Source organism: Necator americanus, chromosome III (assembly GCF_031761385.1).
Source record: "Necator americanus strain Aroian chromosome III, whole genome shotgun sequence".
Classification (NCBI taxonomy): Eukaryota; Metazoa; Nematoda; class Chromadorea; order Rhabditida; family Ancylostomatidae; genus Necator; species Necator americanus.
In genome coordinates this window covers 24,087,211-24,112,760 of record NC_087373.1, presented here as the reverse complement: position 1 = coordinate 24,112,760, position 25,550 = coordinate 24,087,211, and the positions used below count along the sequence as shown (strand labels likewise).

The 25,550-nt window shown below is 41.8% G+C and overlaps 5 protein-coding genes across 6 annotated transcripts; 3 read left to right on the top strand and 2 right to left on the bottom strand.

Moving 5' to 3' along the window:
• Window positions 1–313: 313 nt before the first annotated feature.
• Window positions 314–901, top strand: RB195_010727 (uncharacterized protein; the record flags this gene model as incomplete). Its single annotated transcript, XM_064191855.1, has 1 exon — window positions 314–901. The coding sequence occupies one exon, from the start codon at window positions 314–316 to the stop codon at window positions 899–901; it is 588 nt and encodes a 195-aa protein (XP_064049438.1).
• Window positions 902–1,155: 254 nt separating this feature from the next.
• RB195_010726 (uncharacterized protein) lies at window positions 1,156–2,625 on the top strand (the record flags this gene model as incomplete). The annotated part of the gene is made up of 1 exon (XM_064191854.1): window positions 1,156–2,625. The coding sequence occupies one exon, from the start codon at window positions 1,156–1,158 to the stop codon at window positions 2,623–2,625; it is 1,470 nt and encodes a 489-aa protein (XP_064049437.1).
• A 27-nt stretch (window positions 2,626–2,652) lies between these two features.
• RB195_010725 (uncharacterized protein) lies at window positions 2,653–3,258 on the top strand (the record flags this gene model as incomplete). Its single annotated transcript, XM_064191853.1, has 1 exon — window positions 2,653–3,258. One exon carries the CDS (start codon window positions 2,653–2,655, stop codon window positions 3,256–3,258), a length of 606 nt encoding a protein of 201 aa, XP_064049436.1.
• Window positions 3,259–6,416: 3,158 nt separating this feature from the next.
• RB195_010724 (uncharacterized protein) lies at window positions 6,417–9,640 on the bottom strand (the record flags this gene model as incomplete). 2 transcript variants are annotated; one of them, XM_064191852.1, is made up of 9 exons in its annotated part: window positions 6,417–6,430; window positions 6,541–6,565; window positions 6,642–6,747; window positions 6,832–6,967; window positions 7,021–7,118; window positions 8,558–8,684; window positions 8,759–8,916; window positions 9,384–9,499; window positions 9,578–9,640. In XM_064191852.1, 9 exons carry the CDS (start codon window positions 9,638–9,640, stop codon window positions 6,417–6,419), a joined length of 843 nt encoding a protein of 280 aa, XP_064049434.1. The 2 variants fall into 2 exon arrangements, with proteins under 2 accessions (XP_064049434.1, XP_064049435.1); XM_064191851.1 differs by lacking the exons at window positions 6,417–6,430; window positions 9,384–9,499; window positions 9,578–9,640 and having other exon boundaries at window positions 6,443–6,565; window positions 8,759–8,912.
• Window positions 9,641–9,659: 19 nt separating this feature from the next.
• On the bottom strand, window positions 9,660–25,475 carry RB195_010723 (uncharacterized protein; the record flags this gene model as incomplete). The annotated part of the gene is made up of 25 exons (XM_013441152.2): window positions 9,660–9,707; window positions 9,796–9,900; window positions 10,441–10,502; window positions 10,920–11,017; window positions 11,082–11,181; window positions 11,267–11,348; window positions 11,410–11,572; window positions 11,785–11,903; window positions 11,982–12,127; window positions 12,671–12,826; window positions 12,893–12,976; window positions 15,650–15,746; window positions 15,803–15,946; window positions 16,000–16,074; window positions 16,143–16,285; window positions 16,499–16,683; window positions 16,847–17,016; window positions 17,075–17,164; window positions 17,248–17,432; window positions 17,533–17,668; window positions 21,513–21,633; window positions 22,010–22,074; window positions 24,891–24,960; window positions 25,288–25,379; window positions 25,446–25,475. 25 exons carry the CDS (start codon window positions 25,473–25,475, stop codon window positions 9,660–9,662), a joined length of 2,766 nt encoding a protein of 921 aa, XP_013296606.2.
• Between the last annotated feature and the right edge of the window lie 75 nt (window positions 25,476–25,550).

Here is a 25,550-nt window from a genome sequence, read left to right as displayed (position 1 = left end):
ACTGCGATGCACAGCGGAGGTTCGTCCTGCAGGGTCTCGCAAGCTGAGAAGGAGTTTGACACATCCGACATTCCGACTTCTCGGAATCGGAAGCCTAGCTAAGAGTAAACCACTGCTAAGATTCACCACCGTCTTGGCAAAATGTCGCAAGGTGGTTCCCTGATCCATATAGGTTGGGCGACGACCTGTGGTGAAAGCTAAGCTCGCCGTGGCATGGCTGCTTAGTTTGGGGAAAAGTCTCTTTGCCACTCCAGCATATTCACTGCCTCAGTACCCTGCACACTGGGCCCTGCCGCCTCAGACGTCGGACGGTATGGCGACCGGTGAGAGGCGATCAAATCTCAGGTTGCTCAGGACGTCATTGATTCTGGACCAAGGCGACACACGCACGACTCGCCATGGAGACTGTCTCAGACTGTGTACTTACAACGCGAGAACAGTTACCACAGACGATGACCTGCATACCCTTCTCGAAGCTGTAGAGCGTATCAAATCTCACGTGATTGCTCTGCAGGAGACCAAGTGCAGAAGGAGCGACGTACGACAGATGAATGACGGTACACTCGTCATTCGTGGAGAGAAGGTTCCGTCGCGAAATGTAGGCGCTGTCGGTTTTGTTGTGCACCCATCTGTCGCCCATCTCGTCGATTCTCACGAGATCCTGTCACCTCGTCTGGCCATTCTTCGCCTCCGCCCTCTGCGCCAAAAATCCATCAGTATCATCAACTGCTATTCACCAACATCAGCAGCTGATGATTCCGAATTGGACGCGTTTTACGAGGAGCTGGAGGAAGTAGTCCGCAACGAGAAGTCCTTTTACAAATTCGTTGTCGGAGACTTCAACGCAAAACTAGGAAAGGCCACAGAAGAGGAATACAGGATTGGAAGATTTGGACTATAGGGGACCGGAATGAAAATGACAGTCGTCTCGCCGGGCTGTTGTCCGCCGCTCGCCTCTTTCATGGGAACTCTCTTTTCATGAAAAAAGATCATCGTCGGTGGACATGGGAATCGCCCAATGGCGCGACTCGTGCGGAGATCGACCACATACTCACCAACTGGAGGTAGTGTCTACTTGACGTCTCAGTAGTACCATCCTTTCGTAGTGGTTCTGATCACCGTCTCCTTCGTGCGAAAATACGACTTAGCCACACGATGGAAAAGAACATCTGCTATCGGCAACGAAGGAGAAAAGAAGTCGTCTACGACGATTGCGTACTCGAGGACTCCCTGTCCCAAGGTGACTGGCACATCGAGGAGGACCCAAACGTGGACTACGAGATGCTGCTCAGAGGATTACGAGCCTGTGCTGAACGTGCCTCGAAGTCGCGCACGACAAACATGGATCGAATTTCGAAGACCACCAAGGAATTCTTGGAAAGAAGAAGGGCTTTGAGGCTTGATCCGAATGCATCGCACATTGAGCGGTTAGTAGCAAACACTAGCTGCAGAGAAGCGTTGCAGGAGGATCTTTTGAAGTACAGGCAGAAGAAGATTCTAGAAGCAGCACAAAGAAGAACGAGTCTAAAGAAGTGCCGCAGGGATCTCCGCGAATATAATATTCCGCTAGCAACCTTGCTGAGCGAAGGCGGGACTCGCACGTCTTCTCGTCGTGAGATGGAAATCATTACGGAGAGGTTCTACTCGAACCTTTTCCGTTCATCAACTCCTGTGTCAAGCCCAATCATCCCCACTGGCGAAGCTCCACCACGGATTCTCCCTTCGGAAGTACGAGTCGCTATTAAGAGCATGGAACCTGGCACAGCCCCCGGACCTGATTTTATATCAGCAGACTTTCTTCGGACTGGTGGCCATCCGCTTCATGTAATCTTAGCAGCGCACATGACATCCTATCTTCAGAAAGAAAGGATCCCAGACCAGTGGAAGACCTCGCGAACCGTTCTTATCCATAAGAAAGGTGACCGAGAGGACCTTCGGAACTACCGTCCGATATGCTTGCTGAGCGTGTTATACAAAGTATTCACCAAGATCATCCTCACACGCATATCTAGGACGCTGGATGAAGCCCAGCCTCAAGAACAAGCTGGATTCCGCCAAGGGTTCAGCTGCTTGGACCACATCCAGACCGTGTCGAGGGTCATAGAGGTTTGCCGGGAATACCGCCTGCCCCTTGTTCTGACCTTCGTCGACTATGAGAAAGCCTTTGACAGCGTAGAAACGAATGCAATACTGTCAGCGCCGGTCGATCAAGGTGTGGACGCGTCGTATGTGAGGACATTAGCCAATTGCTACGAACGATGCACGACTAGGATACAGCTTTTCCACCGCCCTCTCACCATACCCATTGGAAGAGGGGTACGACAAGGCGATACTATATCGCCGAAGCTGTTCACGGCTGCATTGCAATGGATAATGAAATCACTATCCTGGGAAGACATCATACGTATTGATGGAAGATTTCTCTCCAACCTTCGTTTCGCGGACGACATCGTTCTCTTTTCGAGCAGTACCAATAAAGCAGAAACAATGCTCAACGAATTGAACGAAGCAGGGAAGAGAATAGGACTACGAATAAACAGAAAGAAGACACAGTTCATGAAGAACGCCCACTGCGAGGACGGAGGAGTACAACTTGAAGGCTCCCAAATCGTGGAAACTCCGTAATACGTATACCTCGGACGTTCTATGAACATGGAAAACGACTTGAAGGAAGAACTGAATAGAAGAATGAGAGCAGTATGGGCAGCATTCGCAGCCGTCAGGGAAGCTACGGACCAACTGACGGACCAAGATCTTCGTGCCCATCTGTTCGACTCGACAGTCCTTCCATCGCTCTGTTACGCAGCAAAGACGTGGGCAGACACCGCGGCCACGTCTAGGAAGCTACTTACTACCCACAGAGCCCTTGAGAGATGTTTCCTGAAGTTTAACCGGCGCACACAACACCTAGCCGGTCTTCGTAGCTCCGACTTAAGAGGAATGTCCCGCTTTCGCGACCCAGCGGAATATGTATCGAAAGCAAAACATAGATGGGCCGGTCACATCATGAGAAGAATCGACGATAGATGGACTAAAAGAACGCTAGAGTGGATCCCAAGGGACGCTAAACGCCCCCGAGGGAGACCGCCAACGAGATGGGGTGACGTGTTCGCTGCACGGATGGACCAGCTGAGAGTTCAGCCGGATACGGCTCAAGGACCTCGTCAACGTCACTCACGAAGCTTGAGAACATCTTGGATGACAATGGCGAGGGAACGAAACGAGTGGAAGAGATGCTGGGGCCCGCACGTCGAGTGAAGACGGGCCACCTAAGTATCTAAGTAAGTAAGTAAGATAGGACTAGAAGTGGCACGAGATGGCCCTTTACAGTGGATAACTATAGCGCTAATGGCTGATGGTCGTTGTAATTAGCTAAACACCAAAAACTTGTTAATCTGCGCGGTTCAGCAATATTAAATTGTCGAGAGGAATACGAGAAAGGGGTATAAAATAAATAATTTGCAACCACGTGTACTGTTATTTTGGTATCTGTGGCGTCGCTTCACTGTATTAAGGCTCATCTCAGACAAAACAGGAAGAATGGTCAGCAACCGCCCCAGTGAATTAGTATCTTCGCGATAATCGCAGAATTCTCATTTCACTGCCAAGAAATACTTCCCATTTTTAGTGTCAAGACACTCCTTCTGAAATGAAATCAGCAAGAAATTGTTCCAAGTTATCATGCGCAAATCACGAGATACTTGGAATTGATGAACTCTAGACTCTGTCGTTCTAACCGAAAGCAAGATTCCCAGCTTTGTTACGTGCGAATGCCAAAGACGAATACTGTAAGTGCAGTCTAGTACTGAGCTATGGCCAGCAAGTCAGGTAAAAACGAAAAATTCCGTGCAGTTGCATAAGCGACTACACTCGAAGCTTCGCAGTGGAGCTGGTCGAGGCGGGACTACCGCTATCTTTACTCGGACTGCAGCAACGAGCGGTTTCCAATGGTCCTAACGAGGGTTCTCCCTCGATCCTAAGAACACAGGTTGAAGCATAACAAGTTTTACATCAAACCTGCTTGGATAGTTTACCGCTCAATAATAATAAGTTTTCCTCTTACTCTCATTATGTTTTTCTTATTAATATGATAACCAAGATGACTATGAAAACATTGCATGCGATGACGACTCACAGTCTACCACTATTGATTCCCTTCAGTTGTGATGGACCAGAAATCACGCCGTAACAGCAAGTCTCTTATGATCTTGAAGGAATACATCAAAATAATCCAAATATTGCTATCAACTCTTATCCAGTACATTTTGATCAAAGTATATCAGGACTAAGCACAGCGACGTCTATGTGATAACACTGTAACAGAGGAAAGAGTAATCCCTAGTTCTTATCATAGGTGCAGTCTCTCAAAGAAAGTTTCATGATGGGTGCTGTTATCACCTACGATATACAGCTATACGATATACAGATACCTTTACACACGCTGGCTTTTCTCACACGCTTTTTTTTTGTTGTAAAAACTGCTTGGCTTGACACTGATGATGGTTTTTGGCAGCTAGGCCTTGCAGATGAGCTCAGGTTAGCCTACCTGTTTTCTCTGGTGTCCGACCTTTGAAGAGCCGTTACATAATAATGCAAGCAAGTCTCGATGCATTGAAGCCCTCCCGCAACTCAGGGAACATGTATTATTTTTCAATGCACAGAGGCAGCGTATCACGAAATTGACGTAGTGTGCAACCCTGATGGAAACATAGAGTTCGGGGTGTAGATTGCGAACATGAGTTTTCACGCTTAATTCTCCTTAATCGTCCTGAAAAAACGGCGTAGGAACGGCGCCTGTTCCTACGAGGCACGTTAGAACGCGTCACCCTTGCACACGCTCCGCTCCCTCCTGCAGCCTATACATTGGATTTACTTAAATAGACTGGCGAGAAGACGTTATTGATTGACGATCGCTCGAACGTAGACGAGACTACGCTCATATTCGTTACTACACCCCGAACTCTATGTCTTCCACCACGTTTCCACACCATGTCAATTTCGAGGTACATTGCCTTAAAAAGAAGTGTCAATTTTCACATGCAGCTAATTCGTGAAAATTTTCTTTACTTATTCTAGTCCTTAAATCATTTTCGAGAAATGAGATGAGGAAGGTTGCCGTAGAAACGTAACGGTCGCCTGTTCGAGCATAATTTCTGACTACTGTTGGCACGCTAAACCCGTAGTGTCACCCGCAGGCAAAAGAACGGCAAAAGAAAAGAGAAGATGGTGACAAAGTGCTCTTACGCTTTCACGAAGAAGCCTAATTAGCTTTTTTGGTAAAAAGCGTAAGAGCACTTTGTCACCGTCTTCTCTTCTTCCTTGTTATTCTAGAGGTCTAATTTTCACGTACTCAAATGCAGCTACCTCTCTTTCAAAACGTACGACTCATCTCCAAATACTAATATCCAGACAACAAACACATTAGTAGGGGTATTAAGCTCACCTTCATACGTTGCATAGAATAACACTGCCACTATTACCGAGTAGTACAAATCCTTTGGCCCTTCCTAAGATGAGTGATATCGACATTTAGCATGGGGATAAATAAGGACAGTTTGTGAAAAAAAAATGTCGAGCAAGACTTCGCAAGAATGTAGAGGTTCATTGAATGAACACATCAGTTCAGCAATGGATAATCAAACCCAAGCTAAACTATTATTGAATCGTGATGACGGAGGTTTAAAAATAGAATGAATTCAATAAACTAAGCTTTGAAGAAAAGAGAAATGCAGAAGTGCAAGAAACTTTGTCGTGTACTACATGTGCGCACTAATAGCATAACGGATGACCACATTCATATGTCAAACAGGAAAACGAGAAGGAAACAATCATTCTACAGAAAAAAAGTACTGCTTACGTCGGGAACTGTACGGTTTGTTAAAACCAATGATGGCCTTCGTAAACAACAATTTTTCAAAAAAATTTATCAAATAGGAAAGAACTTCACTTTTCCCAAAAATACTAGTGTGATCAATAATTGGAATACAGTAATACACAGACGAACAAAGGCTACACGTTTCAAAAATATTACCGTAAATGGAGCTAAATTAATTCCCGAACACAGGTCTGTGCGAAGTTCATGAAGTAAATACGCACACGTATTCTATGTGCGCTCGATTGACAAGTTATCGTCAACCTATCACAAGTGATATGAATTGGTTAATTAACATGAAACGTATGATTGCAAAGAGAACTACAGATCGCTGAATAAATCGATAAGACAAAAGATGATTGGCCTAAACGGGCTGATGTTGGATATCAATAATTCAAAATTGGAAGCAACGGAAGACGTCAGCACCAGGTGTAAAAAAAAATAAACAGAGGGAAATCACGAATCGAACTGTTATGAAATGACTCGCTTTATGCAAGAACCACAAAAGCAAGAGACAAAACAGTCCAAGTGTGTTCAGAAGAATCTACTCCCAAACCTCTGCAATGCGGCTCAAATCGGTCCAAGTACGGTACTTAACTTAACCATCCAAAACTTGAAGAAATTATACGAAAGGTAGATAACCACAAAATAAGCCAGAGCCCACGCACCATAAACAACAGGGTGATTAGATGCCTAAAAAAATCCACACTATATAAAATAATAAGCTCGATAAGCAATATAAGCATAGCTGAAACCAAGCAAAACTCACAGTATTCGTTGTCATAACAGTTAGAAGCACACTGAATAGAAGAGTTGTCACTGCTGTAACCAAGTAAATTAATGCGCGTCTTCGGGCAAAACCACCTACAGTCGACCTAAAACGACTCCATAAAACATAAGACGGAACTAAAAACCAATAACGAATAACGAAAACAAAACAATATTTGAATGGAACTAGCTTCTTCTTGCAATGAGGACAATGTGCTAAGCTGTTGCTAAGAGTGTTAAACAGGAACACTTCGGAGCAGTGAACACATTGCACGCGGCAACTTCCAGCTGGAGCACGAATAGCGCTGCCTTGCGGTTCACGATGCCCTGAAATTACAGTGGTTACGGAAGATTTCAATTAGAAGCTTGCAGAAATTTACCAAGTGTTATAACACGACGACAGTTTCCTCGAGGGCAGGCAATGCGTGTTGATGCAGCTTTGCAAATCAGAAGACAATTACATGGGCAGCGGACATACCTTAATAATTACTTCAATGATAAAATACGTGCGAACAACGGTAATCGAATTAAAATTGATGAAACAGTACGGTAACAACACAAAACAGAATATAGAATCAGCATATCCTTGGTAAACTTATAATGGACTCTTTTTTCTTCCAAACCCAATTTTCAGATTTGCACCGCACAAATAATCAGATTAAAACTTTTCAGTATTGCTATCATGTAACTTCTAATGTGGCACCTAAGCGATTAGTGGCTGGCGAATAATAACAGAATTATTCCACTTATTTGGTGACACATATTCCCACTTCCGATCAAATTAAAATATTAAGGCCTCTTCTGCATATGGTGAGATAGAGCTTCAAGTTATCTTGACACTACTTTACTCGCAGCGTTAAACTGCGATGCATAGCGGACACTCAGCAGGTCTTCCTAGGTAAAGGAGGAATCCGATGTCTACGACCTTACATCGTCATAGGAAACAGGAATAACAGTTACGAGTAAAACACTAGATATTTCCTTCTGCACTGGAGACGTAATTCCTAAGGTGGTTCCCTGCACCATATAACTTGGCAAAAACCTGTTTGAAAGATAAACACGGCACGGTTGCCTAGAAAGGGAAAAGTCCAGTCGTTTGTGAGCAGGATCGCTATGCTCTGCCTCAGATTTTGCACCTACAACGCGAAAATAGTGTCGTTAGAGTCCTTCCTGAAGGTGCAGAGAACATCAAACTTTGCAGCCTCAGAGAACGTGACTGTTCTGCATGATACGAAGAATAGGAGCGATGTGTGACAGTCGAGCGACAAACTGTTCAACTGTTCAACTGTAGTAAATTGTTCAAGCATCGAGAAGAGGTCCCTTGGGAAAATGTATGAAGTATTGGCTTTCTTGTGCATTCAGCCATCAGCCATCTCTCTCTCTCTCACCAAATGCTATCAACTCATTTTGTCGACTAGCATCATCTACTACAGAGAAACACAGTATAGAACGATTTGGCTAGAGGAGAAGGAGATCGTATCGACCGGCTAGTGTCTATGCATGGTCTGGTGATGTTGTGACAAGCCCGAATGTCCTCAGTTAAGATGCATTATCCAGGATCCTTTCTTCCGAAGTACGAGTTGCTGTTAATTAGCACTAGCAGTCGGGATCGAGGGCCACTCGCTCGCATCATCCATCGCTGCAGTCTGAGTGAAGCTATCGATAGTCCTTCCTCGTTAATATCAGTTCGTTCCACCGCGCCACCTCGAGTGCAGCAGTTTACACAACTGCACCGTGCTTCGGGTCGTTTTGCCCCGAGTATAATAATACACTGACATTGGTTTCAAAAATGCAGTGAGATTTTCGTTGTTCCAAGATATATATATTTCCAACACGAAAAAAGAGAACAACCTAGAAGTAGTCATCTATAGCATATAGTTAAGAGTGATGCCCTACGGGCGCTAACAGCAAACTTACTTTTTACCAGCAGGAGCTGGTCGTATTGGAGTAGCTTCGTGGCACGAATTGCATTTCACAACATGTTGCGAGTCACGACCGTTTAGCTCAATCTGCTCATCACAGACACGGCATGTCACCGTAGCTCCTAATTGCATGGTACGAATTGAACACACATCCTTTTTGCAAGAAACACATCAAAAATATTTAGTGGAAACACACCAGAAGTACGTCTTTCGCCAGCCTCCTCCACACTTTCAACACTTCCCCGATGTGTTGGCTCTAAGTCATTCCCTGCGCCTTCCATGTACGACTGTGCTCGCTGATCATCCCTCAGTAAAGGCACGTTTTCATTGCCTCCTTCCTCTCGATGCATCCCTCTGCAATTCTCCCTAATTTGTAGGAACCGTTCAAGCAAATTGTCACTACAAAATTACAACACTCGAACAGCTATCAAACAACATAGGTAGAGGGTGAAAACTTACATCTTGACTTACTGATACACAAAAATAATAAAAATTCATTCGAAATTGAGACAAAACCAGGAGAAATTTAATTCCAATTAGATTAAAATGAGAACAATATTGCACATTAGAGATTTCTTAACATCTATTAAGTGACTTAGAGATTATCTATGGGGTACGTAAGGAAGCCTAATTACAAAAGTAGTGATGTTAGCAACCCACAAAGAAGTGAACTTTGCTATAAGACGAGTACCGAATTTAGAAGAGATTCTCTTTTTAAGTCATCTGTAGTATAAACAACTTGAAAACACCTCATATGAACATGACTTTCAACAAAACAACAAAAAAGCACTTAAATAAATTATAAAAACTAATTTCCTCACGAAGAGTTCATAAAGCTGCACTGATGAACACGGGGCGTAGCGAGATAGCACAGTTCCGAACACAGATAAGAAGTTATCACAAATAAGATGAAGCAACAGACAAAAAGGTAGTTGATCTTAAAAACGAGTCCCATATATTTCTCACACGCTTAGCACAAGTATGGTGGGATTATCGGACTAAAGCTGTCCCTAACCGAACTAAAAAGAGGCACTCGTACTCCATGAATGAACTCCAGCAAATAGGATACAAGTAGCATATGTAACGCGACCGCCAGTTTAGCCAATAAACTCGAAAGATGAGTCCCGCTCACCACTTCCACCATTCTGAAAAAAATTACCCCACTCAATAAGTGACTGAACAAGAAATACTGAACTGAGTCATGAAACGGCACTCTCGAAAATATAACTTCACCTGCTCCGCAACCGCCAATTGCGCCATATGGTAGTGCTGTTTGCGAAGCTCTGCTAATTTTTTCCTTTCCATGACCAATTTCTGTTCTAATTCGAGCATACGCACCTGAATAACATGCAGTATGAGATTTAAAAAGTTGCACATACTGCAGAATTTCCACCGTTAACCAAGAACCAAACATTTCTTCGAAAAGCAGGTTTGGTGTGAAAGGAGGAAGAAGCAGGTAGACATTTTGATAAAAGTCCTGTCTCCCCACCCTCGTAAGACATTTTATGCAGAAACTAGATTTTTTTCTCATTTCTCGGTCAGCTTATGGGACAAAGTACTCGTTGAAGATTCTTTAATGAATATGAACTCTCTAGATGCTTTTTTTCGAAACCGAGAAACAAGCGTATAGAAAATCGTGGGTGAAGCAACCCTAAAATGGTTTCTCGAAGGAATGTACGAAGAAAGACTAAGCAACAGTTCTAAACGTTTTTGGACCACCCTTTTCGTAACACTAAAAAACATCAACGTCTACTTGGTGCGCCTGCAATGAAAAATGCAAGAAACTCGCGACGTGAAACGCTGTTAACATTGTTGTGATGTATGTTACAGCAAATCGATACTGGTAATGTTATTCATAAAAGAACAGAATTAACAAACCTGAGATTCCATTTCTTCCTTTTTCGCTTCATGTAGCGTAAGATGTGAGAAGTTCAAGTTATCTGAAGTGAACAAAGTTACTAATGGTAAATATTTACAAAAACAACTCGGACTTATTCATCAAAAGTGAGACTGATATTGACATAAATCCAACTAACGAACCTGTCTTAAAGTCTGATGGGGTTTGTCAATAAATGAGCTGTATATAAATGACGTAAAAACGATCTTCTAAATACAGCTCGCAAATGTTCTCAAAAGTCGCTGCATTAGCGCCAACTCTTCAGAGCTACTCATATCAATTCGGTCATCGCGGTCCGAATAAATAATCTAGTTTGCAGTACACAGCAATGAATTAATGAATGCGCAATATATTATCCGAGTTTTTTAAAGCTATTTCATATATTCTCAAGACTTCTATTTCGAAAAAATACAATACAGGAATGGTACTTTCGCAGGCGTTCAAAATAATGAAGAAAGACCTTGTTCATTGAGAGTAGTTTGCCCACTCTTTACAGCAGCCACAACCTGCGCTGTACATTGATTGACACTTTTCGAGGAAACCGAAAGAGCGGCGAATCTAAAAATTAAGGAGTTGTGATCGACGTGTTCAGAACGGAAATCAAAATAAGGAAAGGAAATACTTTTCCGAGTCCTTGTCAGCTTTCACGCGGCTAGAAACAAATAATTGTGCAGTGGAAGCTGCGATTTCCTGAGCAGCAACAATCAGTTGCTCAAATTTCCCTTCAAAGATAAATGTGATTGGAAAATAAGTTGAGTATTAATCATGTACAAGTGTGGTCGGTGAAACCAAAATTAAAATGTTCACCATTCCCAGTGACTACTCCATCTGCTGATTCTACCAATACTCGTGCAGCCACACCAACAGCCTTTGCAGCAGAAAGTAAACCCTTGAAAACCACGTCATGAACAAAACCAACGTTGTGAAAGATAACCAGCCAAGTTCATTACCTCAGTCCACTGGTGGTTTCGCTTATAGAACTCGTGAGGTGAAGCACCTCCTCTTCCTGCAGCCACGATTTCTGCTTGAAGTTCTCGAGATGAACTCACCAACGCCATAATTGCAGCCATTAATTGCTGGCAACAACCAAGGATCGCTTCGTTCACTTCTAGTCTAAAACTCTAACAGCTTAATCACTGACGCCCATTGAATGGGTACGATAAGTGTTCTTGTTTCAAACAATTTCGGTGTATGTAGATTATTTCGAGAACAAGATAACAAAACATCACAGAATACATATGGGCACCTTATCTACATCACTCTGCAAAGAAAGCGCTGTGGAGGTGTATTCAAGCTAAAAAGAAGGATAAATTTATTATATTCACCTGATTCCGTCGTTGTTATTCCGCGCCTTTAACTGAATCTTTTCGATTTGTTCGACAGCCGCACGGATTGCTTCGCTCATACGGGCCATCTCATTTTCCAATTCATTACCGAGCACATCCTATATCAGGAAGTAGTGAAGAAATCAGCAATAACGACATTGTTAGGAAGGATCAAAAACACAGATTCATGTGGGTACCTTATCTATATCACTCTGCAAAGGAAGCGCTGTCATCATTTCCTGCAGTTTTTTGCACTCGACTTCCAGTCTTTTGAAGTCCAATCTTGACGAGGATAACGGCTCCTGAATCGCCTGCACAATAACATGGCACTGTTCATTCACACCTGCAAGAAGTACTACTTCCTTCAAACGGAAAGCATGATACCGGTAAATCATCATGACAGACACGAATTCACCACTTTTACATCTCATCTTCTGATCATCACGACCATGACAATGAATTGTTTGTGTTCTTTCAAGTTCACTATTACTGTTATTTCTGTCGTCACGCTTGTTTTCACTTCTAAGGTTAGACAGATACAAAGTAGATGCAGGGATTTTCATGGTGAAGAAAATGAGCACACCAGATCATAAGAGAATATCCTGTCGTGAAAGATGTCCCCAAAAATTACAGCAGATAGAGGGAAAGCAGAAAAAACGAAGTTTGCAGTAATTCGTATTCGCAGTAAGATTTCACAGAACTGAGACGAGGCGGCAGCAGATGTGCACATTTCACCACGAAATATTTCCTTCGAAGCTCAACACCGTTACTTTCTGTACACTTCTGTTTACAACTAATTACAGGATGCAATTATGCACACGAGCTTATGATACAACCATTCCATGGAGATGCTAAGAAGAGCTAGCAACGCAATTGTAGAACATACCATCAAAGTGTTGAATAGAAGACGTGTAGGCAGCGGATGCACATGCGTTAACTGCCAGAATGGTAGCGTGGGCCATTACTATTGTGTCACTCATGGCAACCGTCTGCTTTTCGTTTATAAAATTAATAAGCACATTAAGTGCAGAAAGCGCGAGATCTGAAAACCAATTTCTTCACGAGGATTCTAAAATATCAAGGAACAGCAAAACAAGCGGAATCTTACGAGGTGGATATGAGATGCTGCTAGAGTTTGGGAGTTCTTCGTCACAACGGGAAAGTGTTGTCAGCACTGCAGCACGGATCATTCCTAAATACGGTGTGATGACAGCACAGACTCGAGCAAACGACAAACCGCAAAAGCTCATCTAATCATTTTAAGACATGAAACTTTGGAGTGAATGATACATCACAACTTTTACCCTCAAAAGAAGTGTGAACAACAATGCCAGAACGGCGACTACGAGTAACAACAATAGATTTCGTTTTCATAAATGATAAGTTTTGCTATCGCCTGAGTCAATCGTAGCGATCGCCGCTATCGCAATGTCGACAACCAACACTTATTATAATTGAAGCCCGCTAGTGTTAACCTCACTATCAACGACGATGGAGTCCAGTAGTTGTGCAGTCTAAGGGTAATTTTTTTCCATGTGAAGGTGCGAAGTGATCTGATAATATATGATGTCTTCTTAGCCAAAAGTCTAGCTATAGAACTCTCAATAACGTCATTTCGATAAAACAATAACTATTCTATAAGCTGGTCTATGTGATAGACATTTTGTAAATTTTGAGAAACTACCACAGCGAATATCAGACACCGAAACTATCACAAAGCAATTATCACAATATCACAAGCATTTTTCAGACGAAGCCCTCACACTTCTACATTAAAGCCACGAGCAAGTGCTTCATTTAAGTCTCAAAAAAAATTCAGGCTTTACATAAGAAAACAGCAGTTTTGAAATAGTCCATATGGACACAACTTCCTCCAATACTTGTCAATGCTCCTCTTTTTCAAGAGGTAAAAATTTAGTAAATTTTTTCAAATATGTAATAATAGAGTTTTTAAAACTCTACTGTTACATATTTGGTGTTTACAACCTAAAATACGTGACCGTTTTTTTTTAAACTTCACCTGCATCACATGTGCTTCCGTTCATCAATTTGCTCGACAATGCTCCAGTAATACTTCTATTTGTCCGATCGCGTAGAAGTGTTTCCAGCGGATTCTCTTCTCGCGAGGGACTCGAAGAGCATCGTGTTTGTCCTTGTAGGTCTTCATGAAGAGGTCTGACCATCGAGTCGGCGGTCTTCCCGCGGTGCCTTTGATGTCGCGTCGTATCTGGTCGCTTACGGCTCTGGTCCAAAGATTGTCGTTGAAATACATCACGTGTCCGGCCTACCTAAATTTGTTTTCCTGGCACATGCGGCAGCGCCTGTGATCTTTGATCGGTGACGCAGGACTGAACTTCGAATCCCATCATTCACCCGCGTGAAGCGGAATACTCTTAGCGTCACCCTTTCAGTTCGGATGCTAATCGCATCTTCCTTCTGGTTGCGAAATCCCCACATTTCTGAATCGTATTTCAAAGACGAACGGTGGTGTTGAATAGATGAGCACAGAGTCGCCTCTTGTAGACTCCCCAAGCAGCTCGTTTCTTCCTACCCAGCTCGAAGTTCAGATACTTCACTATGTTAATTTCCCGAGCTAGATAAACATAGCTGGAGCACTCGGATATATCCGTTCCATTGAGCGTGAACTGGGGGCTCAGACACCCATCCGTTCCTCTTGAACATCGTCTCGTCAAGGTTCAGCTGAAGGCCGGTCTTTTTACACGTCATGAAGGCCAACATCCTTTACGCTTGATTGATGCTTGATTTTATCAGAACGATGTTACTAGCGAAACGAAGATGGTGTAAATGGCAACCATCAGCTTTCAGTCTCACGCTATCCCATTCTAATCCTCGCATCGCGTTCTCGAGAGTGGCAGTGAGTATTTTGAGTGAGACTGTGCCACTCTGATGAACCCCTCTCTTTACGTCGATTGTGAGATAATTGTAGAACGGGAAAATTTTGGTCGTCAAATTGCTATAAAACTTACGAAGTAAGCTAGAGTTATTCCATCTTGGTTCCAAAGAGCAGTCGTTTTTGTTTTACGATTGGCGAAGTTCCGACGGTCACAGCAAATGCTCTTACCCGCCTCTGCTGCTTCAGCCAATACTACTGCTCTTGTCCATTCGAGATCCTCTTCAATCGCTTCTTTGAAATGCCTCGCGAGCTCGGAATTATTTGGTTGCCAGCAGCACGTACAACTGTGCACTGACGCTGCTCTCTTCACCGTGAAAGAAAAACTCTCTCGAAGAAGGCGGTGCGAAACCCCGTATAAAACTGAGGTACGACGGCCAAAACCTTTTACTGACGATGATGTGGTCATCCATCGGCTAACTCTCAAGTCCACCGTAAAGTGGTGGGTTTCTGGAAGTTCATGAATAGTCTTTGTTGTGCGCTTGTTCAGTTTGTTGAAGTTGTTGACGGACACCAAACGCACAACAAAGACTATCCAAACAAAAAACTTGTTGAAGTTTTTGTTTGAATAGTCTTTGTTGTGCGTTTGGTGTCCGTTTGTTCCATTGTAGGTATGCGTCGCGATGTGAAGTTTTTCAGGCGTTCTTCTGGGGCCAATTTTGGCATTGAATTCACCAACTATGACCTTTTAGAAGCTTCTCTGTAGAACTTCAGCAGGTCCATGTAAAAGGCTTCGACTTTTTCTTCTTAGTAGCTTGATGTTGGAACGTAAGCGACAAAGATATTCAACACTGGCGCTTAGCCACATCTTCTTATCCGTAAACGTGCGATTCTTATTTACTACCAAGTTCAAAAATAATAATTCTTGAACCTAGTAGTAAACAATACGCCAACAAAATGTGCAGTGACGATCACGGAGAATAAGATCGATCTGGTCACATCAAACAAACATACCACTCAATTTTTTCTCAATCTCAGCTTTTTCATCAACATAACGGTCTGCAGCAGTGACTAACTCAGATTTGTGTGAAGCTTTAAGATGTTCCATGCTCTAAAGAAAAACGACACAATTGCACTTTTCCATACAACAGATTTTGTTTCTCTCACCTGTCGTAGTTCCTCCATGTCAATGTCGGCTTTCGCCAGCTGCGATCGGAGCTCATCTACAGCCAAAGCGTCCCCTTCTGACTTGCTCAACAAGGAGGACTTGACCTTTTCAGATTCTTCTAATCGGCGGCTGAGAGCTGTCAACTGAAAACGACTTTTTAAAGAGAGATTATCTTTATTTGAAACGACATTCAAACCTCCTCCTCCTTATCCATTCTTGTTTTTTCACTTACTGCAAATTCCTTCTGTAAATCCCCTAGCTTTGTTAGAGCCTGAAGTTCACGTCTTGCGAACTACGACCACTACCGGCCACACGCAAAAAAGGAAGAAAATCACCAACTGCAACATGCTCCAGACGAAACTTCTCATAAGCTCCCTTCATTTTTACAAAGCGTTCTTCCGCAAGTCGTGCTTGCTCAGTTGCTTCCAGCACTCGAGCATCGTCGCTTTGCACACGTTGAATATCTCTTGTGGCCAATTCTCCTTAAGGGAGAAGGAGATCTACCTGACTATAAAATCACAGCCCCAAAACTAAGATTGATAAATACAAAACGAAACAAATTGTTAAAATCTGTTCTCAACAAAGAGAAATCAACACACATAACTATCCTTTGCAACGGCTAAAGATCAGACATGAAAGAATCGAAAATTGTAGAAAAGAAAATGTTGAGCTCATCAAAGAAAAAGCAAGCATACTTCGTAGACATTCCGACTCGTCGTGAGCTTCATCGGCTTCTCTTCGTACGTGTTCATACTCGCTTTGCATTTGAGCCAATCTGTTCTCATATTGTTCGATTCGAGATCGCGCTTCTGCAATAAGCCGTTCCTTTGCAAAACGTTCGTCTTCCAAATCGTGAGTAAGAGCAATGATCTGCTCATCCCTGCAATAATGAAAAATAAAGGTGTGCAAACATTGCAAGCAAAAAGTTTTGTTGTTGACTGAAGGAACATACGTTGAACATTCCAAGGGCAGAATGTTCAGCGTACATATTTAGAAATTACTAAATCACCCCCAACAAGAATATATCTAGGTAAACAGCAAACCTAGGATCCTGTGAGTGTGAATGTTGTTGTACTTGCTCCTCAGCACTCAGATCGAGCAAAACTTCATCAGCTGCCACTGACTGGCCATCTTCAGATCCTTCAGAGTGGAGATATGCATGCGGAGTCTGATAACTTTCGAGATCTGACGCTTGCAGAAAGTTAGGCGCAGCCTAAAAACATGTGATAACTTTTGTAATCCGAAAAGTGATAGAGACCACAATATCTTACTGAGGGCAACGTTGGAATAGAAACCAAGTATTTGAAGTATTGGAGATTACTGGATTCCTCGTAGAATTTTTTGGTACGTCGAAATACTTCCTAAGAATGAGTGTGCACACTTAACATGTACGTGTGGGTCGGATGGATATTCGGATGTAAAACAATAGGGAATCAAGACCCACTCTGAATCTAGTTCGATGTCCTTCAAGAGCGTCTGGTGGCACTTGACCATGAAGTTTGAAGATCATTTTCACAAGGTAGTCGTAAAATTTGCTGGTGTCGAGAATCACCAAAATAAGTGGAGCAAGCAAACACTGTCCCTGTGGAACTAAAGAACTCCACCTAAGACACTCCATCGCATCATAAACTGAAAAAAGAATAGAAGTAGCATTGAGTTTCAATGAACTGTTCAATAAAAATAGAAGTGACGTTTTGAAGTCATGGTGGTCACAATGTTCAGAAAAGACCTTTTGACTGGAGACTCAGCAAGTTGTCCATCTGGTCCAACATGTCAATCGTCATCTCGAACGCGTTGTCCAAGTCACTTTCAAGTGTTTTAATTTGCGATTCGGTTAGAACAAGACTACCCGGCATCACTGGATACTAAAAAAAGGTTAGTTGCTATAGTTGCTCTTGCTCTCCGAAGATATAGGAATGTTACAACACACGAAAATTTGTGAATCTGTAGTGTCGCGTAGTTTTTTTTTAGGGGTCGGTTATTTTTAAAGCCGCTACTTTTATTTCACTGTTTTAACCTGCTTTCCTCCCCATACGTTACTTGTTACGTCTAAAACACAAGAATTACAATACGAGATTCATTTTTGAGACCGTCAATAAATATAATAGATGAAACAGCTGGAACACCGAACGTTGATCTGCTCCTTGCATATACACTATTTACTCTTTACGAGTTTCTACAGGCGTGGAACCATAGAACACTGCCAGAACATATGAGATTTATAATCAGAGAGGTAGCTTTTATGAAACACTAAGAATTTGGTCTCATCAGTTCAACGAAGAAACCATAACATCATTAGATTCTATTCAGGGAGGAGTGATTCGCATACATCGATATGGATGAAGATGCGCCGAAGTAAAGAAGGATAGCAAACTATTACTCAAACATTGTTGCAATATGCTTTAAAAAAAACAGCGGGTGTAGCGCAGCCAGCATGGGGTTCGCCTGTTACTGGACGGTCGAAAGCACCCTAATACCAACCAACCTTTCATCACCGCCGCGGGTCTATAAATCAGTACCAACAGGGTCAAACGTGTAGTTGAGAAAAAACCATCTCGAAAACAACCCCCCCCCCCCCCCACTAGAAGACACTCCGGAACACGACGTTCTTTCAAGGATAGCTGCTCATAGCAATGAAAAATTAGTTATAATAAACAGAATTAAAGAGACGAACTGGACGCTTAATAAATAAATCAAATAATGTAACACAGCAAATATTAATAAATAGTGCTATAATGGATACTAATATAAAGTGCCGCAAATATATATATATATATATATATATATATATATATATATATATATATATATATATATATATATATATATATATATATATATATATATATATATAATATAGACGAGGGTCAGCACATATGTGCACATGTAAACTGAAAAGATGAGGAAGCTCTCAACGTGCATTCGACGAAACAGATATTCTTTTGACAGTGATTACAAACGGTTGAGAGTTCGATCCCCGAAGGAACCATTGTTTTTGCAAGATAGAAAAAACTGCTGAAAACGACTGAGAAAACGTCTTAAAGCCGTTTTCACGCTATTTCCTACTATTTACAAACAATTTTACTCAACGACAATGGAAACGAACGGTTGAGAGTTCGATCCCCGCCGGGATCTTTCCATTTTTGCAAAATAGAGGAAACAACTAATACCTACGCAGACCACGTTCCGAAATTTCCTCACTATTTTCTACTTCCTACACACAATTTCCCTCATTGACAGTGATTACAGACAATGAGTAGTTCTCCGACGAATCTTGATTTTTTGCAAAACCGAAGAAAAAAAATACTGAGACGAACATTTCACCGGCAGTTTTTTTTAGATTGTATTTAGAGCACTGTACCTCATATACAGGTGTTGCTTAGAGGTCATTATAGCGATTAGAACCAGGCTCTGATTGGAAATTACTGCTGAACTGGTCGGATTTTAGTAGCTTGAAATAAACATGAATAACGGACTACAGAAGAGACGGAGGAAGATAAAGGTGGACGCTTTCGGTAAAGAAAGAATTGCACTATAAAAGGGATAAAATATCTTTTTCAGGAACCCTATGTTTTTTTTTGACAGCTGGCTGAGAAAAAGTTGAGAAATTTGGCATTTTTCTCAACTTTTTCTCAACTAGATGAATTATGAAAGCAAAAATCCTGCTCAATAACACTCTTTAAACCGAATTCATCTTTATAAACTATGAGTTGAGTTTGGACTTTGCTTGAAGTGATACAGATTTTCTGTGCGTTGCCAAAAATCTGAGATTTCGCACTTTTTCTCGTTGCGAGATTACTGTAGCGCTGTTGAAAAATTCGATGCCGTATTTTGATAGAACATCAAGGAAAATCCTTTACTGCGAATTTTCGTCTCTGTAGGTGTTATGGTCCCTTCAAAAGCTAGTTGAGAAAAACTCGAAAATTTGAGGCAAAATTTGAGATTTTTCTCAACTAGGTCTCAACTACACTAGAAAAGCTAGAACCACCAAACTTTGTAGGAATACAGAAGAAAACTTTCTATATACCGCAGCCAGCTTTATTGCACGAAATTTATTTTGGGCGTCGATATTCAGAAAGTCGTGGAGCCTTATTTGCAATGATTCTATCCCTAATTGCACCTGTAGATGCACCTGTAGATCTTTTTTCGTTCAGTAACAGCATCGAAATTGCTTTTTGAGTGATAATAATAAATTCGTCACTGTCAGATGAGAAATGTTCCCTTTAACTCTCGCGCAGTAAATGCAAAAAATTCCACTTTTGTTAGGGATTGATCTTTGACAGACGCAATAAAAACGGCGACACATCACGTTGCCCTCAGTGGCCTCTTCAGCCAACATTGGCACCGGATACTCTCTCTTTGATTCCTTCTCTCATACTCAATATTTTCCATTTTCTTAGTAAATTTAAAAAAAAAACAACTCACTTAAAAGCAAGGCCGCAAGGCTTCCTTCCGAACGCATTGCATAATTTACACTCTTTTTCATACCTTCGTACTTATGACCTCTCGCAATTATCCTGATCTGGATGCCCTTCATTTATATTATATTTTCCCAAACTAGCCCCGGGCCAAAAGGTGTGAAATTATACCAACAAGTTCTTTTAAAAAATACTTCACGCTATTTATTTTCCTAGCATTTTGCATTCCTCATGAGTTTATCTGAAATCGACAATCTCCTCGTCTTTCTTTCCTTCCTCTCTTCATTTTTTCTTCTCTGCTGACAAGCCTTACGACCCCTCTCAATCTCCGACACCCCTCTTACGACTCCCTGTTAAGAAATTCTCAACGCACACTTGCCCCTGAGTACCAGACTCGTCTGGGGAGATAAAAGCACTGAATTAATACAACTACTCGCCTCCGAAAGCACTGTAGGGTTCATAAGCACGTGTTCATAAACTTCAAACAATTCTAAACTGAAGTCGAAAATGTTAGCGCACCCCAAGTGGATTGACCACCGTGTAACACATTACTGTGGAAGACGTTATTCCCTATAGTAGGGTATATCAGTTTAACCTTACAATACAATACATCCTAACTGCATTAACTAACATCTCAATAAAAAAGGTAGTATTGCAATGAATATAGTAGGGAGCACAGCGAAATCAGCACAAAAAAAAGTTTACGTCAAAGATTGACTAGGACAGATATAAGTAAGGTCCAAAATAATCACAAAGGTGCACGACTGTCGGAAAATATTTTTTTTTGCAGCAGTAAAAAGATTTTAAAAAGTCCAATACAGTTTCTAATTCACTTGTTTTGTAGAGGATCCATAGCTCGGAGCTTTCATATTCCCGTGAGAATAGATAACTAAGCATCCTTCATAACACAACCACGTAAGACAGCATAATTACAATAACCAATCATTTTCGCACACCTGATGCCGTGCAAACGCCCTGTTTCGCATGCAAACTACGCATTTTGATAAAAGCCAAGTTGCAGAGTCTTCAACTCTTTAATGATGAACCTTCGAACGTAACGAGACACTTCTAACATGTCCTTGAAACAACTGACTCCACCTTGTTTCTATTCACACGACAAGTGTGATTTCAGACCTCGTTCAGAATTCTCAACAGGGAGTTTATAACAAGAGAAAACATCTCAAGCATCATCCGAAAAAAAACTGGAGCATCCACTGAAAACTGCAGACTGCAGTTCGCACATGTTGACAACGGAGCAAACAGTTAGCTATTTCCGATTAACTGGTCGTACCTTTCGATGGAATTCAAGTCTCTCCACCAACAATTTGCTGTATGTCTCATTGCAGATACCATACCCAGATGTGTTGAGATGCTTCCAGAATTGACCCAGCTGTTTTATTCGAGATATAAACCTGAAATCATTTGCTTTGATGAATCCAAAACAAAGGGAAATAATAAGCGACGTCATCACATGCTAAAGTTCGCAAACAGGAGAAAGCCAAGGTTATTAGGTGTAAAAAGAGTAAATGACTACGAAGAGGATCCAACAAAAGAATGTTCACATTTACTAGGTTTCTATCATTTTGTATTGACACCTAAACTTCGAAGATACACTAAATATCAAGAATGCACTAGAACTACTCTATGAATGACAGATTATCAGTAGAAAAGAAAGAAAAGTCAATCGGCAACGCTGCCGCAATAGGACTTGAGCTTTTTCCTTTGTCTTCCAGGAACATAAAGCTCTCCGAGAATACAGAACTCCCAAGAAAAATACCAACAACCAACCTGTGTGATTCTTCTGGGACACGTCTGTGTCCATCCCGTATTAATTTATGGAGAAGGTGGCAAAACTGAAATGTATAAAAATTAAAGTGGACGAACTGATGAGGAAAAGAATTCATGTAGATGTTAAAAATGTTTTATGAAACAGAAGACCATCCACTAGCCATCTTCGCCTAATTCAAACATAATAGTACAGAGACCAAATAACTAACGCGAAGGACATGCCATTTGCAGAAAAGACTTCTATAACGAGATATGAATAATGTAATAAGGTACGAATATCCAACGTTCTTAAGGGAACAACCGATAGAAAATTATACAGTTGAATGAAGGCTTTCACTTTCATAGAACTTAATCTTGACTTGAATCATAACCCGTCAACCCTTCAGTTGCTTCACTAGAAAATGTGAACATATTGTCTTCATTTCCTTTTATGATAAAGGAAGCCAAGTGCGCTATCATTGTACCTTGTCAAGAATGCACTCAAAAGTATGCAAACTAGTAATGTTTGAGTTGGCGTAACTAGGTGAACTTTACTTAAGTAACAAGCTCATTATGTTATGGAACCTTGTTGCGCTGGGTGATAACAAATATTTGTTACTGTCTAACTACGAAAGCTTAATTCGTCATTATGGCTCACGTATCATTATTTCAAAGAAAAACTCCAAACATATAGTACAAAACGAGTTCATGCATGGCACAAAACTATAAAACATTACACCCAGTGTGGTATATACGCTACAAGTGAAGGAACGAAAAGTTTTCAATTGATTTTCTTGACGAAAGGATACTGAGAAGGAATTAAATGTATAAGATATGGCTCAAAACAAAAGATGGACATGAATTTATATCTTCCGAGTATTTTGGACGCAAGATTGCCTGATCAGAACTCACCCGTTGCTTCTTTTGCACCTGGGTGACAAGATCAAAATCTGTGTATTGCTGAACAAACGGGATAGAACAATCAACAAAATAAAGAGTACAGTCTTAGTCCTCAATAAACAGTGACGTTAGAAACAACCAGAAACACCGCAGAGTGGATGAGTGGATCCGGAAGGGCTATTCAAGATCTATTTCCGTGACCAATTCCGAACGGTTTCAAAAATATGATTGCTACAATTCGTGCAGTTACGGTTAAGATAAATGTTTATTGAGTAACGTTTAATCGTTAGTGTATTTGAAAACAATACTGCAATACTGTATAGCAGGGTCAAAACGACATGAAGCACGGTGCAATTGCGTACGCGGCTTCTCTCGAGGCGGTGCGGTGGAACGTAGCGGTTAGAAGCGTAACTGAATCCTTGCTGACACCACCGATCGCTGCAGTTTACGATGATGGTCCCACCTCGGTTCCAACAGATGCCTCCACCACGCCGATTCGAGCGCGTACGCAAATGCACCGCAACTACACTCGTGATTCATGTCGTTTTGACCCGACTATGTCTTATGTCAAGGTTCGACGATTTCCAAAGACAGTACTTAAATAGAGACCAAGAAAATAAACGAAAGCACATCGTCATGAAAGTTTTCGCATCGAATTTATCTTCCAGAGACTTAGTGGAGAAGTCTGATCACCTGATTCTGGTCGGCCGTCTTCCTATAGTGCGCTTAATATCGCGTGGAGTCCAGTCGCTCACGGCTCTGGTCCAACGGTTGTCGTTGAAGCACATCACGCGCCCGTCCCATCTTATTTTGCCGCCCTTGGCAAATGCGGCGGTGTCTCTAGTCTACGATCGCCGACGCTGACGTAGAATAAACTTCGAATCCTGTCCCTCACTCTCGTGAACCGGGATACCCCTAGCGTCACTCCTTCGATTGAATGTTCAATGACGTTCATCGCATTTTCTTCGTGTCTGCGAAATGCCCAGGTTTCGGAAGTTCAAACGTCAAAGCAGAAAGTACTGTGGTGTTGAAGAGGTGAGCACGGAGCCAGATGTTCCATGCACTATTCTATGAGAATTTTGAGATTTGCAACAGGTCTCGAGGACAATATTAAACGGCCACATCTTAGAAAGTTTGAAGAGATGTATGTCATCCAAAAATGATGAACTCGAAACAGTTCGAAAACAAAAATGAGTGCTTTTTGCATCTGCAACTGATAGTGGAAAATACTAAATCCACAACTATCTTGTAACGAACATTCGTGACATACTTGGTGCGCAACTCTCACCACCTATCAATTTCTTTCCTTCTGGATAATGCGCAACACTCAGCATCTGTCACTTTCTTTTTTCCTGGATCTTTTCTCTAGTCGCTGTCACCGCTATTGACATACTGTGCTACTTCCAACCACTTTGAAACAAAAATTACTGCAACTCAAGTTTCCAACACATCTTACTGTATGTCAATCCCGACAGTGAGGTATTAACAGAACTCTTTACATTTCGAATGCTACCCAGAATCCTGTTGTCTTTACATTTCGAATGCTACCCAGAATCCACAGATTCTGTTAGTACCAACAAACAGCCGATGGAATCAATCTTCAGTTCTCACAGATTCTCTGAAAAGGAATGTCCCTCAGTTAATGCAACATTCCCTAGGACGGAAACTCTCCAAAGTCTCCGAAAAGGGCGGAACTTGAAGGAGCTTTGTAACAGATTGACTTCCAAAATTCTCCGGGCGTGAAATTACTTTGAAGGTTAGAAATCACATGTACAAGTAGTATTCGTTAATTTAATGGCTATACACATGTAGAAATCGCACACACCATTGCCATATGTCATTGCACTTTCATTTCGACAGCACCTTGATGAACACGTTCTACGCCGACTACGGATCTGCCATAAATTTAGCAAAATCATATTACGCGATAGATTTTCCTCAATACTTTTCACGCCTTTCATTATTAATGATGGATGTGTATGTGTTGACTTTAGCTTTTTACCTTCCAGGTCATCACCGGATTCTTCTCCAACTGGATCCTATTGACGGCATTCCAAAAAACTGCCGATGACCTGTTGAGAAAAACAGTCAGTAAAGAAAACTCGTAACAATTGCTAGCTGGAAACTCGCAGCAACAAAGTGAACACTATTTCAGATGCGACTAAGATCACTCTGTTCGTGGTTCACCGGTAATTTTTACGAAACATTTCTAAATTGTGGAAGTTGACACCTCCACAATATGTGAGACCACAAACTAAGATTTTTAACGAAATAGCTCGCGGAATCTCCTTATTGATCAGCACACAGTCGAAAATTGCTTCTAAAACTATGCCCAAGACGCCTTTCCAGGATACGAAGCGGGAAGCCAACGATGTGAAAACGTAAGAATGGACTCTCACCTCTCTTGATGCGTACCGACGATGAGACGACGCGCATGTTTAGGCTTCAGAGGCACCTCATACTTCGTCAAAGCTTTATGTACTGCTTCAAGCTGGAAGACGCGATTTATTTAGAGTTACATTACAATTACATACGCAATTGTAGGACGGACACCAACCTGCCCTTTAACAAACGCTTCACGATCCATGCGGGATATGAATCTCTGTATTGGTATGAAACAGGAAGACTGCGAGGACCTGAGGCGAAAATAAAAACCACCCAA